Here is a 23,284-nt window from a genome sequence, read left to right as displayed (position 1 = left end):
CGATCACCTTCACCTTCCTCATGGCCTCCCTTAGGTCTGGGTCTCTATGCTGCGAGGTGCCGAACTGTCCCTTTAATTCCTGGGGCAGATCAACCTCGGTAGAGGGATGTGGAGGTTGTTCCCCATCCCCCTCAGGGGTGACCGATGAGAATCCCTTCCAGGTTCCCTCCTCGGATGGAGCTTCAAATATATCCCTTAGCGCCTGGTTGCTTCTTCCTTCCTCTGTTGTGTATAACCCTTCACAGGTGTCTTCATCGGTGGTTTCCTGGAATATCTGTCGTAAACGTTGGGTCGCTATTTCTTCCTCTGCTGCAGAGGACGAGGACGCAGCTACGTCTCCTTGTAGGACTACTACCTCGGGCTTGGGTTTTCTCTTCTTTCCTGTCCCCCTTCTTCCCGTGCATAACGTCATCTGCCGGAGCTCCTTATATAGGGGACAGTCTCTCCCGATCAATAATGGTACCTTCAGCTGGGGCACTTTCCCTGCCCTGACTGTACACCTTCCTTTTGGAGTGAGAATAGGCAGATTCACAGTGGGGTAATAGTGGGTGTCTCCATGGATACAGGATACGGCTACTTTGTCTGGTAGCAGTGTTGCGGAGGTCACCAGCCGCTCCTCTACTAACGTAACCATACTTCCCGAGTCGAGAATGGCTACCACATCTTGTCCTTCGACTCAAACTGGAATCTCTGGGGCTGGGGCTATTTCTGCTAACCAACAGTGTTGATCCTGCCCCCTCAAACCGAGATGTGTGGGGGTGGGCCGTGATGACTCTGTGACCATGGGCTCGTCCTTGCTAGGACATTGTGGGGCATAATGGTCGGGAGACTGACATTTATAACACCGACCCTGCTGTGTGGGGGATGACTTCTCCCACCTCCGTAGGGGGTTTGGACGTTTCGGTGGCGGACGCGCCGGGGTGTGTCGTGGTACCGGATCGGAAGAATCCTTCCGTTCCTCCTTGTCACTTTTTAACAACTCCCCTGTAGACCGATATGTTTCCACCGCCTGTGCTATGTCGTCGGCTGACAACGGGTTGGCTTGCCCCACAACCCTTTTTAAGTCACTGGGTAATTCCCTCAATATCTTGTCCACTACGAGAGTCTCTATCACCTGTCCTACTCCCTTTTCAGGTTCTAGCCACTGTTTCGTCAGTCGTATTAATGCAAAGATCTGGGCACGGACGGGTTGATCAGCTGTATAGGTCCATTGATGGAACTTTACGGCCCTATCTCTGGCAGTCAGCTGGTACCGGGATAGGATCTCGGTTTTTAGTCGCCCATAGTCCGCAGCTTCGCGGGCATCCAAGTCAAAATAGGCTTCCTGAGCCACCCCGGTCAAAAGAGGGGCTAATGCGCTCGCCCATTCTGTGGGCAGCCACTCTTCCAAGGTGGCCGTCCTTTCGAAGGTCATGAGGAAGGCCTCGATATCATCCTCCTTGGAGAGACGAGGTAAGATGGCGTGAGCAGCCGCTCTTGGCTTAACTCTAGGTTCTTCTCGCCGGCTCAGCTGTTGTTGCAGGAGTTCTATGGTTGTATGCTGTGCCGTGATCAATTGTTGTAGTAGGGCGTTGTCCATCATTCTTGAATGGTTCCTCCGGGTCTACTGGAAGAATCTTGATTTACTCACTTATCCTTGTGTCACTCGTCCACCTAATACCCACATTCTCCACCAATGTGAGCGGACCAGCTAATTGGGCGTCACTCTAAAGTGGGAAGGTGGAACAAACGAGTCAGGAGTAGGTTTCTTGATTGAACACAATTCTATATTGAGGGCATTTGGTCAACACAAACACTCCAACATAATCAATGAAAATGTTCTTCTCCAGATTAAACAGGAACACAATATGATTGTCTTTTAAACTATAACAAAAGTCACTGGATTGTCACCGTCTTAATGGTTCTTCATAGATAGCTCCTCTCTCTCGGTGGCCATCTTCCAGAGTTAGTTCTTTCCCCCCCTTCCTGTTGGTTCCATACTCTCTCTTATAGGGGAAGGAGAATATCTCATTAGTAGTGTCAGCTGTGCTCAATTGCCTCTGGTTACCTTGTCTCCCATGCCTTGTTGGGCTACCATCCGTGAGCCCAGCCTGCCCTCTGGTGGTCCTTCCACAGATATCTGAGTGAAATTGTGTACTGTACTATTCTAACTCTCATCAGTAAATTGAGACTCTGACCGCTTACGTCGCTTATGCCTGGAGCCAGCCCTGAAGTTATTGTAGACTAGGCTACTCCCGTATTGTATCAATATACCGTTAGGCTATCAACACAAAGAAAACTTTACCGTTATCGACACAGTAAATAGTAAATGTTTCAAATAAACCAAATAGGCAATGCGTTATCACACAGTAAATATTTCTTATAGGCAAGATGGCTAAAGTAGGCAAGATGGCACTGCAGTAAATAGCAGCTATCTTACAGGCTCCTGACCCATTCTGCTATTTTGTGTGGGGGGTAGGGGGGTTTACGCTGATCTTAACCTTTTTGTACATAATGTCAGTGCCATCATTTCCTATGACCGGAAACAGCTTCTGGACATCAGAACATCAATCACTAACCTCAATTTGGATGAACATTTCTACCTCAATGAGTTGGCAGCTTTGGACGTTCTCCTTACTGCGGACCAGGCCCTAATCCCGGAGACTCGAAAGAGGAAGCAGGGGCCAAAGAGAGGCAGGCGAGGTAGCATCCTGACAAGACTATGCTGTTGAGCAAATAGACCGCCATTGCTTTCTATTCTATGGGCGAACGTGCAGTCACTGTAGAGTGAACAAGATGGTGTCTACAGACACGGCCACCTTGTTTCTACATCCTAGCCAACTTTGCAGTATATATATTTTTTGTGTTATTTCTTATATTATTTGCTCAGAACGTTTCATGTATTATTACCTACAACCAGAAATACCTTTTGGATATTGGATGGACAGTAAATCTCCAGAAATTCGAGCAGAAATTCGACTTCCTTGGCCTGGATCCTTTGTTTGATCTTCCCGAGGCAGCTCTATTCATCCCGGGGGATGCACCAAAACGCAGACACAGGAGAATAGGTAGAAGGAGTGGGGCCCTAGACAGACTCAGGTGGCATGCATACAATTACTCACAAATGTTCAGTTCCTAGACAATAAAGAACACAAGCTCAGAGCGAGGATCTTCTTCCAGGGAGAAATCAGGGATTGTAAGATACTCTGATTTACGGAATCATGGTTCCCTCCGGATACATTGTCCCCGTCCATTCAGCCAGCGGGGTTCTATGTCCGTCGCACGGACTGGAAGAAAGAACTCTATGGGAAAAAGAAAGGTGGAGGGGTTTGTTTCATGATTAACAACTCATGGGGGGATTGTGGTAACGTAAAGGAATTCAAGTCCCTTTTGTTCTCCCAATCTGGAGTCCGTTACCATCAAATGCCGACTGCATTACCTCCTGAGAAAATGTTCTTCGGACATCGTCACTGCCATAGATTCCCCCCCCCCACAAGCCGATACCACAACTGCTTTCAAGGAACTACACTTGACAATGTGCAAACTGGAAACCGCATACCCCGAGGATGCATTTATTGTAGCTGGTTACTTTAATAAAGGAAATCTAAGGAAAATGCTACCGATATCCTATCAACACATCTCCTGTGCTACACTTGCAACATGAACCCTGGATCATTGCTATTGTCCCTTCTGGGGTGACTACAAGGCCCTCCCCTACCCTCCCTTCAGCAAATCAGATTACTCCTCCACTGCACACTGCCCTATCCCACCTAGAATACCTATGTAAGAATGCTTTTCATCGACAAGAGCTAAGCATTCAACACCATAGTGTCCTCCAAGCTCATCGCTAAGCTCAAGTCCCTGGGTCTGACACCCTCCCTGTGCAACTGGGTCCTGGACTTCCTAATGGGCCAACCCTAAGTGGTGAAGGTAAGCAACAAGACCTCCACCAAGGTGATCCTCAACATGGGGGCCCCACAGGTGTGCGTGCTCAGCCTCTTCCTGTACTCCCTGTTCAGCCATGACTGCGTGGCCACACACGTCTTCAACTCAATCATCACGTTTTGTGACGACACAACAGAGGTAGGCCTGATTACCAACAATGATGAGACAGCCTACAGGGAGGCCCTGTCGGAGTGGTGCCAGTAAAATAATCTCACCCTCAACATCAACAAAACAAAGGAGCAGAGGAGAGCAGAGAGAGCATCGCGCCATTCACCTCGACAGAGTGGAGAGGGTCAAAAGCTTCATGGTCCTCGTGATGCACATCCCTAACAACCTGAAATGGTCCCTTTACACAGATAGTGTAGTGAAGTGTAGTGAAGAAGGTGCAACAACGCCTCTTCAACGTCAGGAGGCTGAAGAAATTCCTCTTGGCCCCTAAGAACTTCTACAGATGCACCATTAAGAACATCCTGTATGGCTGTATCTCCACCTGGTACGGCAATTGCACCATCCGCAACCGCAGGCCTGTCCAGAGGGTAGTGCAGTCAGCCCAATGCATCCCCGGTGGCACACTGCCTGCCCTCCAGAACATCTACAGCACCTGGTGTCACAGGAAGGCCAAGAAGATCATCAAGGACCTCAGCCAGCTAAGCCACAGCATGTTCACCCCGCTACCATCTAGAAGGCGGAGACAGTAAAGGTGCATCAAAGCTGGGACCGAGAGACTGAGAAACAACTTCTATCTCCAGGCCATCAAACTGGTGAATAGTCACTGTTACTAGCCGGATACCACCCGGTGCTCTGCCCTGCACCTTAGAGACTGCTGCCCTATGTACATAGAGTCATTGAACACTGGTCACGTTTTAAGATCTTTACAAACTGTTTTACTTCAGAAAGTATTCACACCCCTTTACTTTTTCCACATTTTGTCTTGTTACAGCCTGAATTTAAAATGGATTGATAAGTTGTCTCACTGATCTGCACATAATGTCAAAGTGGAATTTAGTTTTGAGATGTTTTTAAACAAATTAATTAAAAGTGACAAGTTTAAATGTTTTGAGTCAAAAAGTAATCAACCCCTTTGTTATGGAAAGCCTAAATTGTTCAGGGGTAAAAATGTGCTTAACAAATCATCGACTAGAAATGATCGACTAGAAATGGCTTGGAGATTTACCAGTTGATCGTGACCAACCGTTTGGTGACCACAGTCGTAGAGGAAGGAATCCGCTCAGGGATTTCACCATGAGGGCAATGGTGATTTTAAAACAGTTATAGGGTTTTATAGTTGTGATATGAGAAAACTCAGGATGGATCAACAACATTGTAGTTACTCCACAATGCTATCTTAAATGACAGAGTGAAAATAAGGAAGCGTGTATAGAATAATGAAAAGAAGGAATTGTGTACAGAATAAAAATATTCCTAAACATGCATCCTTTTTACAACAAGGCACTTACAGTACTTTTGGAAAGTATTCAGACCCCTTGACTTTTTCCCCAAAACTTTACGTTACAGCCTTATTCTAAAATGGATGGAAAAATGTATAATCCTCGGCAATCTACACACAATACCCCGTAACGACAAATCAAAAACAGAGTTTTAGACATTTTTGCTAATTAAAAAAAATGTAAAACAGAAATGCCTTATTTACATAAGTATTCAGATCCTTGCTATGAGACTCGAAATTGAGCTCAGGTGCATCCAGTTTCCATTGATGATCCTTGAGATGTTTCTACAACTTGATTGGAATCAACATGTGGGAAATTAAATTGATTGGACATGATTTGGAAAGGGACACACCTGTCTAAATAAGGTCCCACAGTTGACAGTACATGTCAGAGCAAAAACCAAGCCATGAGGTCGAAGGAATTGTCCGTAGAGTTCCAAGACAGGATTGTGTTGAAGCACAGATCTGGGGAAAGGTACCAAAACATTTCTGCAGACACATTGGCCTCCATCTTTCTTAAATGGATGATGTTTGGAACCACCAAGACTCTTCCTACAGCTGGCCTCCTTGCCAAAATGAGCAATCGGGGGGAGAAGGGCCTTGGTCAGAGAGGTGACCAAGAACCCAATGGTCACTCTGACAGAGTTCTAGTGTTTCTCTGTGGAGATGGGAGAATCTTGCAGAAGGACAACCATCTCTGTAGCACTCCACCAATCAGGCCTTTGTGGTAGAGTGGTCAGATGGAAGCCACTCCTCAGTAAAAGGCACATGACAGCCCGCTTGGATTTTGCCAAAAGTCACCCAAGGAGTCTCAGACCATGAGAAACAAGAGTCTCTGGTCTGATGAATCCATGGTTTAACTATTTGGCCTGAATGCAAAGCGTCACATCTGGAGTACCCCTGGCACCATCCCTACGGTGAAGCATGGTGGTGGCAGCATCATGCTGTGGGGGTGTTTTTCAGAGGTAGGGACTGGAAGACTAGTCAGGATCGAGGCAAAGATGAACAGAGCAAAGTACAGAGAGATTATTGATGAAAACCTGCTCCAGAGCACTCAAGACCTCAGACTGGGGCAAAGGTTCACCTTCCAACAGGACTATGACCCTAAGCACACAGCCAAGACAACACAGGAGTGGCTTCGGGACAAGTCTCTGAATGTCCTTGAGTGTCCCAGCCAGAGCCCGGACTTGAACTTCATCGAACATCTCTGGAGAGACCTGAAAATAGCTGTGCAGCGATGCTCCACATCCAACCTGACAGAACTTGAGAAGAATGGGAGAAACTCCCCAAATACAGGTGTGCCAAGCTTGTAGCATCATACCCAAGAAGACTCAAGGCTGTAATCGCTGTCAAAGGTGCTTCAACCATGTAAATTGTCTGAATACCTATGTAAATGTGATTTCTTTTTTAAATTCTTAATACATTGGTAAAATTTTCAAAAAACATGTTTTTGCATTGTTATTGTGGCATATTGTGTGTAGTTTGACGAGGAGAAAAAAAATGTAATCGATTTTAGAATAAGGCTGTAACGTAACAAAATGTGGAAAAAGTCAAGGGGTCTGAATACATTCAGAATGCACTGTAACCATGTGTGTGAGGTGTATACTTTTGTTTCAAAGTAGATTTGTTTAAGACTACCAAGAATCACCCTGATTTAGCCCACTGCAGTAGAATTAAGGAAGTCTTGAGTTTTTGCTCACCTGAGTTTTACCATGAGTGTTTTCATCTGTATTTTTCTTATCTGTTTATTTACCACCACAAAACATAGCTGACACTAAGACCGCACTCAATGAACTGTATAGGTCCAAAAACAAACAAGAAAATGCATATTCAGAGGATCGTGTTTTTTTGTGGCCGGTGATTTTAATGCAGGGAAACTGAAATCCGTTTTACCAAATTTTTACCAGGATGCCACCTGTGCAACTAGAGGCAGCAAAACTCTAGATCACCTTCATTCCTCACGTGGAAACACATACAAGGCTCTCCCTCGCACTCTCTTCGGCAAAACAGACCATAACTCTCTCCTCCCGCTTTCTGTTTACAAGCAAAAACTCTAACAGGACGTACCAGTGACACGCTCAATATGGAAGTAGTCTGATGAAGCAGATGTTAAACTACAGGACTGTTTCGCTAGCACAGACTTGAACATGTTCTGGGATTCATCTGATAACATTAAGGAGTATACCAAATCAGTCACCGGCTCCATTAAGTGCATTGATGACTTTGTCCCCACAGTGACCGTACGTACATATCCCAACTAGAAGCCATGGAGTAAAGGCAACATCTGCATTGAGATAAAGAGCTGCCACTAATCCAAACGCTCATTACAAGGATGCATACTCAGAGGATGTGCTGACCAGCTGGCAAGTGTCTTCACTGACATTTTCAACCTATCCCTGACCCGGTCTGAAATACAAACTTGTTTCAAGCAGACCACCATAGTTCCTATGCCCAAGAACGACAAGGTAACCTGCCTAAATGACTATCGCCCCTTAGCACTCACATCTATAGCCATAAAGTGCTTTGAAAAGCTGGTCATGGCTCGAATCAACACCATCATCCCAGACACACTGAACCCACTCCAATTCCCATACTGCCCCAACAGATCCACAGATGACGCAATCTCTATTGCACTTCACACTGCCCTCACCCACCTGGATAAAAGTAATACCTATAAAATAATGCTGTTCATTGACTACAGCTCAGCATTCAACGCTATAGTCCCCTCCAAGCTCAGGACCCTGGGACTGAATACCCCCCTCTGCAACTGGATCCTGTACTTCCTGACAGCCCGCCCCCAGGTGGTTAGGGTTGGCAAAAACACATCCGCAACGCTGACCATCAACACGGGGGCCCCTCTGCGGTATGTGCTTAGTTTCTTCCCATACCCCCTGTTCACCCACAACTGCGTGGCTGCCCATGACTCCAACAGCATCATCAAGTTTGCTGATGACACGGCGGTGGTAGGACTGATCACGCAGTCTATAGGGAGGAGGTCAGATACCAGCCAGTGTGGTGGCAGGACAACAACCTCTCCGTCAATTATAGCAAGACAAAATAACTGATTGTGGATTACAGGAAACGGAGGGGCGAGCATGTCCCCATCCACGTCGATGAGGCTGTAGTGGAATGGGTCGAGTTCCTCATTATCCACATCACTAAGGAATTAACATTATCGACACACACCCACACAGTTGTAACAATGTCTCGTCCTCCTCAGGAGGCTGAAAAGATTTGGCATGGGCCCTTAGATCCTCAAAAAGTTCTACAGCTGCACAATTGAAAGAATGTTGATTGGCAGCTTTACTGCATGGCACAGCAAAAGCAAGGCCCCCGACCGCAAGGCGCTACAGAGGGTGGTGAGTACGGCCGAGTACATCACTGGGAATGAGCTACCAGCCATCCAGGATCTGTATACCAGGCGGTGTCAGAGGAAAAACCCCAAAATGTTTCTAAGATTCCAGACACCCAAGCCATAGTAACGGTACCGGTGCACCGAGTCTGGAACCAACAGGACCCTGAACAGCTTCTACCCCCAAGCCATTAGACTGCTAAACAAGAATGCTAAATAGCTAATGGCTACCCGGATTACCTGTATTTACCCGTTTTTTGCACTAACTCTCTTGCACTGACTCTATGCACACACATTAGACTCTACCCACACACTCACACATACTTACACTGACACCCCAACACACACTACATATGCCCACACACAGAACATGCGCGCACACATGCATACTGACGCCACACACACACTCACACCCTTTCACGCTCACCATATACGCTGCTGCCACCGACTATTATACGCTGCTGCCACCGACTATTATCTGTCCATTTGCCTAGTCACTTTACCCCTAAATACTGTATATCTACATACAGTGCCTTACAAATTATTCATCCCCCTTGGTGTTTTTCGTATTTTGTTGCATTACAACCTTACATTTGAATTTCATGTAATGGACATACACAAAATAGTCCAAATTGTTGAAGTGAAATGAAAAAAATAAAAAGATGGTAAAGTGGTGCGTGCATGCATATGTATTCACGCCCTTTGCTATGAAGCCCCTAAAAAATATATTGTGCAACCAATTACCTTCAGAAGTCACATAATTAGTTAGATTGCACTCAGGTGGACTTTATTTAAGTGTCACATGATCTCAGTATATATACGCCTGTTCTGAAAGGCCTCAGAGTCTGCAACACCACTATGCAAGGGGCACCACCAAGCAAGCAGCACCATGAAGACCAAGGAGCTCGCCAAATAGGCCAGGGACAAAGTTTTGGAGAAGTACAGATCAGGGTTGAGTTATAAAAAAAATATCTGAAACTTTGAACATCCCACGGAGCAACATTAAATCCATGGCACCACAACAAACCTGCCAAGAGAGGGCCGACCACCAAAACTCACAGACCAGGCAAGGAGGGCATTAATCAGAGAGGCAACAAAGAGACTAAAGATAACCCTGGTGGAGCTGAAAACCTCCACAGCGGAGATTGGAGTATCTGTTCATAGGACCACTTTAAGCCGTACACTCCACAGAGCTGGCCTTTACGGAGGAGTGGCCAGAAAAAGCCAAACTTAAAGAAAAAAATAAGCAAACACATTTGGTGTTCACCAAAAGGCATGTGGGAGACTCCCCAAACAGATGGAAGAAGCTATCCTGGTCAGATGAGACTAAAATGTAGCTTTTTGGCCATAAAGAAAAACGCTATGTCTGGCGCAAACCCAACACCCCTCTTCACCCCGAGAACCCTATCCCCATAGTGAAGCATAGGGATGGCACCATCATGCTGTGAGGTTGTTTTTCATCGGCAGGGACTGGGAAACTGGTCAGAATTGAAGAAATGATGGATGGCACTAAATACAGGGAACTTCTTGGGGGAAACCTATTTCAGTCTTCCAGAGACTTGAGACTAGGACAGAGGTTCACCAGCAGGACAATGACCCTAAGCATACTGCTAAAGCAACACTCGAGTGGTGTAAAGGGAAACATTTATATGTCTTGGAATGGCCTAGTCAAAGCCCAGACCTCAATCCAATTGAGAATCTGTGGTATGACTTAAAGATTGTTGTACACCAGCGGAGCCCATCCAACTTGATAGAGCTGGAGCAGTTTTGCCTTGAAGAATGGGCAAAAATCCCAGTGGCTCGATGTGCCAAGCTTATAGAGACATACCCCAAGAGACTTGCAGCTGTAATTGATGAAAAAGGTGGCTCTACAAAGTATTGACTTTGGGCTGGTGAATAGTTATGCACGCTCAAGTTTTCAGTTTTCTTTGTCTTATTTCTTGATTATCTACCAATAAAAAATATTTTGCATCTTCAAAATGGTAGGCATGTTGTGTAAATCAAATGATTACAACCCCCCCCAAAATCTATTTTAATTCCAGGTTGTAAGGCAACAAAATAGGAAAATTGCCAAGGGGGGTGAATACTTTTACAAGCCACTGTAGCTACCTCAATTCCCTCGTACCCCTGCACATTGACTCGGTACTGCTACTCCCTGTATTTAGCCATGTTATTTTTTAGTCGTTATTGTTATTCGTCGTTCACTGTGTATTTATTACTTGTGTCACTATTTCTATATTTATTTAGCTTTTTTTAATCTTTACCTTTAACTCTGCGTTGTAGGGAAAGGGCCCATAAGTAAGCGTTTCACTGTTAGTCTACACCTGTTGTTTACAAAGCATGTGACCAATGTAATTTCATCATAATAGGAAAACTATCTAGACCAGATCATCTCCTTCATCCCCACTGCTCTTCAAAGTAACGTCTAACTCTTGTTTCTTGGTGAACGATTATTTTGCCTCGCGGTCTTGCCGACTCAACCCGTCGGCATCTCTGAGATGTATCACTCCGTCAGGCTTCGGTGTAAATCTGAGAACCACGAATCAACTTCCTGTTGGTGGTGTGACGTCCGAGGACAAGGTGAAAACAAAATCTGTGATTGGGTAACAAAATTGTGATTGGGTACAAATACATCATCTGGACAGGACTCAGGTTAGTGTTTTTCATCATGAATCGAAGATCAAAAAGTGCTTTTTTGTTTTCAGGAATTGTCACAATATAGACAATTTTGACTTTGCAGCTGGCCCAACTAGTGGAAATTGCACAGTTCTGCCTCCAGGGCCAGATTCATGACACTGAACCTTAATAAACCTGCGGCTGGAAGGGCTGTATCGATCAAGCGTCTCAAAGTACGAGTGCTGATTCAGGATCAGTTTTGCCTTTTAGATTCCAATGAATAAGGTTATATGGACATGTAAACACTGTAAAGGGGCTACCGTGAATTTGACAGTAATTTACAGGCACCTCGGTGGCAAGTAAATTTCTGTATTTCATATTACATTACACCTATTGTAATATAAATACGGTGTCAAGGCAAGTACTGTCTAATGAAACACAGTACCATAGCATTAAATTGGCTGTATTATACTGTAAAAATGTAAACGCTACCATAATCAGAATTAATACATTTGTGGATGAAATTCATTGAAGGGAGGGGTCTGTATTTCACAGTAGGTAAAGGTAAAGTGTTCACACATTACAGCATATTAATTCATATTTGGTGGAACTCCTAGAGGCCTTAACAAAGGCTTCCAAACTGGTAGTAAATACAGGGCAAAACAGCCTGAAAAGACATGGAAAACTGCTCAACCATTAAAAGTTTCAGACTTTTTGCAGCATAAAATCTGTCCCCTATTCATTTTAAAGTGATGGAGGACTATAACCACATACGAGTTAAATTGGTACAGCATTCTTACTCACGGGTGCAACAAATAATATAGCCTCTTACAAGGCACGCCTCAAAATATGTTAATGAGCCAGAAACCATCCACCCACTAGTGGTCAAAAGGTTTTTGGCACTCCAAAGATACTGTACGGTACTGTATTCTGTGCGATTGAATTACAGTACCGTTTGAAATACAGTAATCCCCCCCCCCCCCCCCCCCCCCGCTTACAACATTTTCCCAAAATGCATCATCATTTACAATAGGCTGAAGTAAAATGTTTTAGACTATTTTACTGTTGATAATGCCCCAAATTACCATATTAATGATAGTTTTCCGTTACAGTGTAGATCAGCACTCCTATTCCCAGAGCTCGATATTTCTTTGTTACATTGTTTAGTGGTTATGTAAGAGGGATTTACTGTATATGTGAACATATACGTACTCACTGCTCAGAAACTTAAATCATTCTTTTCCATGCATCATGTTTATGTACAATATACTATTCATTGACTATAACCTCTTGTGTATTACTCCTCGCTGCCGGTCTCTGTCCCCCTTCAGACAAACAGCTGACATCAGTCCTTTTGTGTTCCCTAGTAGTAATACAGATGTAGGATCTTAATTTCAGCCAGTTTTCTACAGCAGCAAAATAATCCGGCAACAACAGGAACTGTGCATTTTTTTGTGGATTATAATTCATGGACATTTTTGTAGGGGTTGATACATTTTTCGGTAGGGCAAATCTGAAATTACAAAGTGGAAATGACGAACTTTAGAAGCCTTTTAAAAACTCAAATACCCTACAAGAACATTTTCAGCAACAAAAGAGTGATCAAATTAACATCTTACATCTGAACATGGGTGTCTGGCTAGAAGTAAAGCACAACTGCATGGGGAATTGTGTGTTTTGTCAACTGGTTAGGGTGTTGGCTGTCTTTCATAGGCTGACAACCAAACAAGACTCATGTCTCCCCCAGGAGTCCTTAGTCCTATGTTGTCTAGTTTGAGACTGGAATCAATAGCTGTGGTTTTACTATTGTTGTCTATGTAAAGCTTAGAACACAACAAGAGAGATAAATAGAGACAGGCCAAGAGATTATTTGAGAGACAGTATGGCAGCATGATAGAGGTACTGGGACTTGAAAACAGACACAATAGAGTGTGTGTGTGTGTGTATTTGTGTATTTGTGTACACGTGGGGTTTCTGTATGTGCATAACAGCTCTGTGTGTGTGTGTGTGTGTGTGTGTGTGTGTGTGTGTGTGTGTGTGTGTGTGTGTGTGTGTGTGTGTGTGTGTGTGTGTGTGTGTGTGTGTGTGTGTGTGTGTGTGTGTGTGTGTGTATAATTTAACATATAGGGGGATGTTTCGGGGGTCTAGAGTATGTTTGTAACACGGTAGCAGCTGCCATCTCCTAGACACTGCAATGAGGTGAGGGCTGACAGCAGAGGGGATGACCAAGGGGAGGTGGGGAAAATGGAGTGTGAGGGGGAGGGGAGGTGGAGAGGAGAGGGAGTGGAAGAAAATAGCCTGGCAGGAGGACTACCCCATGCTGCCGTATTGGTTTCGGGAGAAGAGCTTTTCTCCTGCATCTCTCACCTCTCTCTAGCTCGCATAGCTCATTTTTCACTCTAAGGATACACCACCTGCCTGGACATATTTTATACATATCAACCCTCATTTTCTGGTCAGTTTAACCTCAATGGTCATGGTCAAGGAAAAAGGTAACTGAATCGTGTGTGTGTCCGTGAGATTTGTTTTGATTGCCCGCAGTCTGATGTGCAGTGTGTGTTTTTGTGGATCTGTCCTGGTTTTAGTGTTACGTTGTCGATGTATTGCTGATGTAAGCTGCAGACCAGTATTAGTGATCAGCGAGCACGTTTTTGTAAGGATTGTTCTTTGAGGGAGCATACTAAAGCATAACCAATTCACACAGGATAGAAGATCCCTTTTTCGCTATCAAGTAGTTATCTGCAGTGTATCTCTCCGCTGATAAAGACACACATGCAAACATACAGTTCCTTATGCTGAAATATTACGTTGATATTTGGAACTGACTGCGTTTTTGGCAGTATTTTACTACATGTAAACATACGAATATGGCTTGATGGCCAGTTTCAGTGGTGAGTTTGAGGTAAGGTAATGTACATTTGTGTAGAGAGGGAAAGTGGAGCACTAGTGTAGGGATCCACACGGTGCACAGCCGCCCCAGTCAGACACGCACACATACTCAGTCTGCAGCCATAACCATGGTAACCGACTAAAAGGTACACTCCATTATTGTCTGCCGTGGCCTCATTCATAGTGAGGTTTTTCTTACTGAAATCAGTCCATGTCCTACCATAATATGGATCGAGTGTGAAATGTCTGTGTCTGTGTCTGTACATGCATGCGTGCGTGTGCCTGCTTGTATCTAAATGTAGATGGTGACTGAGTGTGTGTGTGTGTGTGTGTGTGTGTGTGCGCGCTAGCGTGTGTGTGTCAGTGGCAGACAGACAGACAGGCAGGCAGAGACAGATCACATGATATGGCCTATCTGAGACCCACTGAGCTTTGGCGTCTAAGCTGAATGTGTGACACATGGAAAACTGAACTAAACAATGACTACTCTCAGAGAGATTGTGCCTGTGGGTGGATTTCCCTATTAAGCTAATAATACTCTAGGTGCACTTGGCAATTTACAGGGTCTGCGAAGTACACCCGAGGAGACAGACCTACTTACCTTGAGTTACATGTGCTCTTTACGCCATCACATCTTCAGTGTTTGCTTCAGTTCTGTTTGACTCATTACAGTGTGTGTGTGTGTGTGTGTGTGTGTGTGTGTGTGTGTGTGTGTGTGTGTGTGTGTGTGTGTGTGTGTGTGTGTGTGTGTGTGTGTGTGTGTGTGTGTGTGTGTGTGTGTGTGTGTGTGTGTGTACTTGTACAGTCTCTGTGTCTAATCCTATGCTGACTCCAGCTCGCCTGTAAGCACAGATAATCATCAAGAGCATTTCTACCTCATGCCACGCAAACAACGATACACAGAATCCCCTAATTTATCACCATCACAATCACTTTTATATTTTTTGTGACTCACCCAGATTTTGCAGAGTACTGCAGACACTGCAGTAGTGCCTCCTCTTTGAAGCGTGCCTCTCTCTCCTCCCTCTCTCTATCCCTTGGTCTCTCTGTCTTCTCTCTGTCTCCGTGTCTCCGTGTCTCTCTCGCGCGCTCTATCTCTCCTCCCTGAAAGAGTAGCAGAACATCCTCACTTTTAATACAACTGTAGCAAAGGATCAGCACTTACAGAGGTAAAGCAGAATGGACGCATCCCAAATGGATCCCTATTCCCTACATAGTGCACTACTTTTGACCAGTGCCCATATGGTCCCATTTGGGACGCAGGTCGTGAGTTAGACACAGCGAGCACCAGTGTTGCCGGCCTAAAATCAATACACAGAGCTCTGAAGCCTGCATCCCCATTGAAATGGAATTAGTTTAGAGAAGGAAATAGAGGGGACATCCAGGCTGTGTATAACAAACCTTCGAAATACTCATTGTATGTGACAAACATCCCTTCTTTGCCATTTGCTCTGTGCTAAAGCTGAACCCCTCATTTGATTATCATAGGAAATGTGACACATGATGCTAAACAGAGAAGACAGAGTCTAGATTTGGGCCTGATTTTGGATCCTGTAATGGATTCAAATTGACTGTCTTTCAGAGGGAGGTAACCATTCTTTTGATAATTTTAATTAATTTATGGCACAAGGGTTTTTATTGTTTAGGAAATGATAAGAGGGGGCAAATAGTCTTAGATACACAGTAATCTTGTATAAAAATAAACACTCTATATTACACACTTGACACATACACAAAAGTACATACACGTGTCTCTACACACACAGTATGTACCAAGAGCTGGGTGGGTGAATTGAAAGCCCTTCTCCGTTCATACATGACAGGTAACTGTGTTAGTTAGAACATCCCAACAACAACAGCCCTCTGCTCTATGACAGCCAGCCATTTAGAAACAGTGATTATTCTGTGTTAGGTCCCCAGGGATTAGTTATTCAGGGCTGGGGGGCTGGTAGAGGGAGATACGTTCCCCCAATTTGTGCCCATGTTTGAAGTGCTTTGTCTGGGACACTGGTGCAGGGGCTGGCAGTTGGACGGGGGTAGGGCTTGTGAATCAAATCATACATATTCATAAGAGGGAGGTTATAGGATGGCTTATTGTGTCTGTGTGATAAAGAGTACCGCACGCCCTCACCAAAACACACATGTACACACATGCAAGCTCGCACGCACACAGGCACTAACACACACACACTTTGCCCACAGTGGGGATATTTAGAATTTGATATTCATTGTAGGCCATGCCACTCCAGAACTGCTCATCCCAGAGGGGTTGGTTGGATGGGAGACCCAGAGCCAGACACACGTGTGTGTGTGGGAGGTGCATGGTTTGGTGTGTGTGTGTGTGTGTGTGTGTGTGTGTGTGTGTGTGTGTGTGTGTGTGTGTGTGTGTGTGTGTGTGTGTGTGTGTGTGTGTGTGTGTGTGTGTGTGTGTGTGTGTGTGTGTGTTTGTGTAAATAGAATAGTGTGTGATACTCATTGCATCTGGCTTGTATGTTCTGTATATATCTTCTATATCTTATCAGTGGAGTGTCCCAGACACGCCACAGGGGTCCTGTTTTTCTGCTAGGCTCCACAGGAAGAATTTGTTTCAGTCTCATACTTAAATGATTTAACAGAAAACAAATAGTGGTGTGAAAATACGCTATTAGAACTTGTCCTTTGATTTTTTTTGAGTAATCATATTCCCAATCCGTTTTCAAAACACGACTACTGTTTTGTGCCTTTTAGATAGAATAGTCTAGGACAAAAAGTGGAGACCCAGCAAAAGGGTTATCTGAAGGACAGCTGAAGAAGGTTCTCGGTAGTCTAGAAAATAGGAAGTTAAAGCTTGAGGCTGAGAGTGGAGATGAGAGTGGAGGCTTCATCAGTTATTTCCCCTCTCCATCCATCAATTACACACACTCTATTGTTATTTACCAGCAAGGCCTGTGCATGCGTAACAGGAAAATATGTCCCTGGGGGATTCAATCTGGCCTTCTCCAGATCCCCCCCAGTGCATCATCGGCAATCTTTATTATTGCTTATGCAGAGGCTTCCTTTAAAGAGGTGGGGGTTGGGGTTGTAGTCGGTGGGTTGAAGGCACCACTCGTCGAAGTGTGCTGAGCCTGGGGAAGCTCTTTTGGTAATTTTACACCTACGACCATGGATTTGGGGGCTACGCCTGTCTGTCTGTTGCCTTGTATCAGCCCTAAAGCAATGCAGGCTATGGGCTGTAAGTGTGAGAGGAGGCCTGGGTGATGATTAGGGCCATGTTCGGTAGGACAAACGTTGTGGAAAGTTTCACGCAGACATGTCATAAATACAGTGGACACTACTCCTTTTTCTACATAACATATTTCTATCTGAACGTTTCACAATGTTGGGCCCTGTTGAATGTATCCCAGTGTACATGGTTTTGCCTGTGATCTTCCGGTGATGAGGCAGAGGCAGTACAGATCTCTCCGTCAGCAGATATCCTCTGTAGACTGAAACATCAATGCAGTAGTAGAGTGGAGGGTGGAATGTGACATTGTGTGACCTTAGCGGTTGCTACTGAGTAATCACTTGGTAAGAGCATGGTATAGCGAAGATATCACAGTTTCACGTACTTTTTTGACATCCTTGTACAAACGTATATTTTCTACTAGTAAACTGCATGAGATCCAGACGATTTAGGCACACAGAAACAACTACGGTTAAGACATTAATTCCGACTGGCTTAAGTTAAGAGTTAAGGTTTGTATCACATCGGGACGTGATTAGGAGTCCCATAGGGCGGTGCACAATTGGCCCAGCGTCGTCTGGGGTTGGCCGGGGTACGCCCTTCATTGTAAAATAAGAATTTGTTCTTAACTGACTTGCCTAGTGAAATAAAGGTTAAAAAAAATTAACAAAATTAACAGAAACAACTCTAGGGTTAAGTTCAAGCATTCATTCCAATTAGTTAACAGTTCAGGAATTCATACTGATTGGTTAAGTTAAGGATTAAGGTTTGTGATAGGATTAATTAAATTCAGGCATTATTTCCAATCGGGTAAATTAAGGATTTAGGTTAGGAACGTCAAATTTCAACTTGAATCTGGAGTGATCTCTCTGGGGATAAACAGTTCTACTTACTTATATCTATGGTGATAGCACAGTCACCGTACTGGGCTAGCCCTGTGTATTCCCTATTACTGAGGTAATTTTGTCACAGTTGGTTTAATCTCGGGAACCCAGAACCAAATCTTGCAAGAAACTACAGTTGGTTTGGAGTATTCATTACTCCTTAGTTCCAGTAAGGTGTTGTATAGTTACATACCAGTGCTGAGGCGCCATATCACATTGTGAGTGCTGAGTACTGAGCCCTCAACACCACTGCTGTTAGTCTTAGTTCACTGCCACTCTGGTCTAACACCTTTGTTATTGAAGAATGACTCACAGCTCTGTGGAAAATCACATTGAGCACACGAGGGAGACGGACTCCCTACCTCCTTACCTTACTTCCTCTCTCTCTCTCTTTCTCTCTCTCTCTCTTGCTCTCCCCCCTCTTTTTCTCTCTTTTAACTTCATCCTTTCCTCCATCCGTCCATCTCATCCTATAAACCAGGTTTCCCAATAGGCGGCCCGTGAGCCAAATTCTTCCTGCAGGTGATTTAATTTGCAACCCCTTAAATTTTCTGGGTAAAAATATAAATAATAAAAATTTCTTGAATAATAATTTTCGTTTTGGGACATTAAATAAATGACCAGGAAATTAGCTCAAAGTTATTTTAATTTAGGAAATCTGTTCTCAAGTATTCCCATGCATAAATAAAGAGGCATATGTGATCGTATCCCATTGTCATCGAGGTTGGAATTTATTTTGTTTTCAAATTGCGGTGTACAAATTATTTATAACTATGTTCACGCCCCCCGACCATCCGATCAAGGAAAAACCGTCCCACGGCTGAATATTATTGGGGACCCCTGCCCTAAACCATGAGTGGGTGTGCTCTTGCAATGTCTTCCCCACCACTTTCAATTCAGATCCGGACCAACCTTGTTGGTATCATATGAAACAAAGGCTTACAGTGGCTTTGTGACCAGGACTTGGGGATGGATCAGACAATGTTTGCTGAAGGTATTCCTTCATCAGAAACTGAAGGGAAAGACCTCTCCATCATGGTGACAACTCCACGGTGTCTCCCTCCCAGAGTGCAAAGAACCTTGGTGTGACCCTATACAACACCCTGTAGTTCTCTGCAAACATCAAAGCAGTGATTCTCTCCTGCTGGTTCATGCTCTACAACAGTGGTTCCCAAACGTTTTATAATCCCGTACCCCTTCAAACATTCAACCTCTAGCTGCGTACCCCCTCTAGCACCAGGGTCAGCGCACTCTCAAATGTTCTTTTTCCCATCATTGTAAGCCTGCCACACACATAGTATACGATACATTTATTAAACATAAGAATGAGTGTGAGTTTTTGTCACAACCTGGGTCGTGGGAAGTGGCAAAGAGCTCTTATAGGACCAGGGCACAATCCAGAAATCTGGCAGTGGCTTCTGATTAAATAAAATTATCACAGAACAGCTTGTTGCAATTTCGATGAGGCTCTCTTGTTCAGATACCGGTAAGTGTTGTTACCTGGTTAAATAAAGGTTAAATAAAAAATAAAATAAAAATAAAAGTGGACTGGAGGCAGGGCATGAAAGGGATAACGAATCCAGTTGTTAGTGTCATCAGTTTCGGGAAAGTGCCTGCGTAATTGCCCACCCAACTCACTCAGGTGCTTCGCTATATCACATTTGACATTGTCCGTAAGTTTGAGTACATTTGTGCACAAAAAAAAAACATACAATGATGGAAAGATGAAAGAGCGTCTGCTAAATGACTAAAATGTCAAATGTAAAAATGTAAAGTGAATATGTTTGCTGAATGTTTTCTGAAGGTGTTCCCTTGTCAGAAACAATTTCATGTGAAGGGTGGAGGTGCGATCTGTTCCTATGACTGATTATTATCTGTTGTGATTGTTCCCTGGCTTATTACACAGAGAAAATGCCTGGTACTTTATCCTTGGGTATAAAACTTTTTAACTGGGTATAAGCATGTATGAGCCTTTACAATATCTTATAATAAGGGTTATAATATGTTATGCCTCTCTATGTATTAATATTATCTATTAATTACTCAGGATCATTATGAGTTGACAAAAATTCATTATAAGGGGGTGTACATACTTAGGACTGGTCTTACAATGCATTATAACGGCATCATGATACATTAAACCTGCATGCTTTAAAGTGTTACTGAATGTTTTGGTAAATGGTATGTTGTTCATATTAAAACAGCTTTCATCTCAGCAGAATTTTATGATTTCCTAATATGGACACTGTAGAAGGAGAAGTCGCACCATCTGTACAGGTAAAACAAGGTCATCAATACTCCAAGTATCTCACTTTTGCAGCAGACGATTGATTTGTCATGATGCTCTTACTGTACACTCAGTTCTGTCTTATTTGAGTGTTTCACTCTGATGGTGCATTGTCAGACGGTTCCTGCTGTGTGTGTGTGTTTGCATACAGGGCTCCTTTCATGTTACTGCTGTGTGTGTGTGTGTGTGTGTGTGTGTGTGTGTGTGTGTGTGTGTGTGTGTGTGTGTGTGTGTGTGTGTGTGTGTGTGTGTGTGTGTGTGTGTGTGTGTGTGTGTGTGTGTGTGTGTGTGTGTGTGTGTGTGTGTGTGTGTGTGTGTGTGTGTGTGTGTGCGTGGACATGTTTAACTATTCTTGTGGGGACCAGAAGTCTCCACAAGAATAGTAAACAAACTGGGGTAAACCAATTGGGGACATTTTGTTTGTCCCCACGAGGTCAAATGCTATTTCTAGGGTGTGTGTGTCTGAGTTGATGCTCTTGAAAGTGAAATAATCTGCAGTTTCAACATAAGCTGTGTGCATTGCCGCACTGGAGCAGTATGTGTATACAGTATAGTGGCGTGAATGTGTGTGTGTTGTTCTTTTCACTGTCATGGTTTCTGAGCAGTTGGTCCTTATCCACTGCTTCATGTGGGGACACAGATACAGAGCTTCTGCCTGCCCATCTAACCGCATCAATAGCCATTGGAGGGCAAAGCTACAGTTTACTAATGCACAACCTACTGTATATTATATTTTATAGGGCAGGTTTCTTGGACATTGATAAAAGGGGCCATCTGCAGTTCAAACAACAACAAAGTACTCCCCGCCACTGTTATGGTAAACAGCTGTGCGATTGGGCTGGAGACATGTAACTACTCTCAAATTCATAGACAGGGCTATGGATCCAAGGACGATAGTTTTATTTACATTTTTTCTCCCCAGTTGGTAGTTACAGTCTTGTCCCATCGCTGCAACTCCTGTACGGGCTCGGCAGCACATACTCTCTGACTACAACCTCATTGAAATCTGGCGAGCACATGATCCTAAAGCAAAAGAGAACACTTTCTACTCCAACAGGCATAAAACATTCTCACATTTCTATTTCATACTATTGTCTACACCTCTATTTTCTTTAAACAAGAAAATGTAAATTCGACATATGAGCTTGTCTGACCACCACGCTTATTGCTGCCAACTTCCAATCTTAGAATGTACTGAAAGAGCCACAAGATGGCGTTTCAAAGTTTCATTGCGACATAATTCTACATTCTGTGATTCATTTCAAATTGATCTAATTGAATACATAATTATCAATAAAAAGGCCGTCGATGACCGCAGGGTTCTATGGAATGCCACCAAAGGTTTTATAATAATTTTTTTAACTGGTTTGAATAAATCACAATTAAATAAGATAAAAGAATTGGAAATGTTGTTAACTGCGTTAGATCGTTCTCAACAAACACTCATGACCAGGTAGCTATGCCTCTTCCCAAGGTCAAGACAGAACTCAATTAATTGATAAGAGAGCAGAATTTGCCATCCATCGAATTTGACTCAACCATTGCTTCCATGGTAATCGTCCTAGTCATTTACTGGCCAACAAGCTAAGCAGTAATGATCAATTAGCTGTTATAGCAACTATTGAATCTGAAACAGGAGAATTACTATCAGAACCCACATTAATCAATCAAAGAGTCTCCCACTTCTGTAAAGAACTGTATACCTCAGATTGTAAAACCGCACACCAAGCCAGACTAAGTATTTTCTAAAATAATCAATAGAGGAAGACACCCTGGCTGGGAGCCTGAATTGTTAGGAATGCTGCACTGTTGGAGGTAGAAACATAAGCATTTCGTTGCACCTGCGATAACATCTGCAAAATATGTGTTCGCGACCAATAAAATCAGATTTGATTTGAAATCTTTCTCAATTAACTCAAAGGGGTATTGGATAGCATAAATGAAGGCATATCACCTGGATGGGACGGTATTCCTCCTGAGGTCTGTTTAAAATGTGGGAATCAATTATGTCCACTATAGCTCAAAATGAGTAACACACACGTTCACAAAGGGTCAATTTGGGAGAGATGTGAATACAGCAGTATTTATGCTTTTATTAAAAAAAGATAAGGAACCCAGTGTTCTCACTATTGACGCCTATTTTTGATGAACACAGATTTTAAACTGTTTTCCAAAATGTTGTCTTCCCATCTCGAGACTTACTTACCCAAATTGGTCCTACAGGTTGGTTAAAAAAAATGTATCCTTGGATAACCTATGTCGACTATTACATATACTATACAAAAGTATGTGGACATCCCATCAAATTTGTGGATTTGGCTATTTCATCCACAGCTGTTGCTGACATGTGTATAAAATTCAGCAGACGGCCATACAATATCTATAGACAAATATTGGCAGTAGAATGGCCTTACTGAACATCTCAGTGCCTTTCAACGTGGCATCGTCATAGGATGCCACCTTTCCAACAAGTCAGTTCATCAGATTTCTGCTCTGCTAGAGCTGCCCCGGTCGACTGTAAGTCCTGTTATCGTGAACTGGGGGAGTAACAACGGCTCAGCGGCGAAGTGGTAGGCCACACAAGCTCAGAACTGGACCGCTGAATGCTGAAGTGCGTAGCTTCTAAAAATTGTCTGTCCTCGGTTGCAACACTCACTACCAAGTTCCAAACTGCCTCCGGAAG

At 43.8% G+C, this 23,284-nt stretch overlaps 1 protein-coding gene and 1 long non-coding RNA gene across 12 annotated transcripts in view; one reads left to right on the top strand and one right to left on the bottom strand.

Moving 5' to 3' along the window:
* LOC139562340 (uncharacterized) overlaps positions 1-15,352 on the bottom strand; it is an 86,303-nt gene extending 70,951 nt beyond the window's left edge. Inside the window, exon 1 of the long non-coding RNA XR_011672343.1 lies at positions 15,184-15,352. This is a non-coding gene — a long non-coding RNA (uncharacterized lncRNA). The remainder of the gene's footprint in view (positions 1-15,183) is intronic.
* Positions 1-23,284, top strand: part of ablim1a (actin binding LIM protein 1a) — a 125,491-nt gene that overhangs the window by 41,982 nt on the left and 60,225 nt on the right. Inside the window, exon 1 of one of the 11 annotated variants that reach the window (XM_071379992.1) lies at positions 13,599-13,831. The exons of the other annotated variants lie outside the window; for them this stretch is intronic. Coding sequence (XP_071236093.1) covers positions 13,810-13,831 — 22 coding nt within the window. The 5' untranslated portion in view covers positions 13,599-13,809. Of the gene's footprint in view, positions 1-13,598; positions 13,832-23,284 lie in introns of those variants that run through there. 11 annotated transcript variants of the gene reach the window in all.

This window comes from Salvelinus alpinus, chromosome 32 (assembly GCF_045679555.1).
Source record: "Salvelinus alpinus chromosome 32, SLU_Salpinus.1, whole genome shotgun sequence".
Taxonomy (NCBI): Eukaryota; Metazoa; Chordata; class Actinopteri; order Salmoniformes; family Salmonidae; genus Salvelinus; species Salvelinus alpinus.
This window is presented reverse-complemented; position numbering and strand designations above follow the sequence as displayed.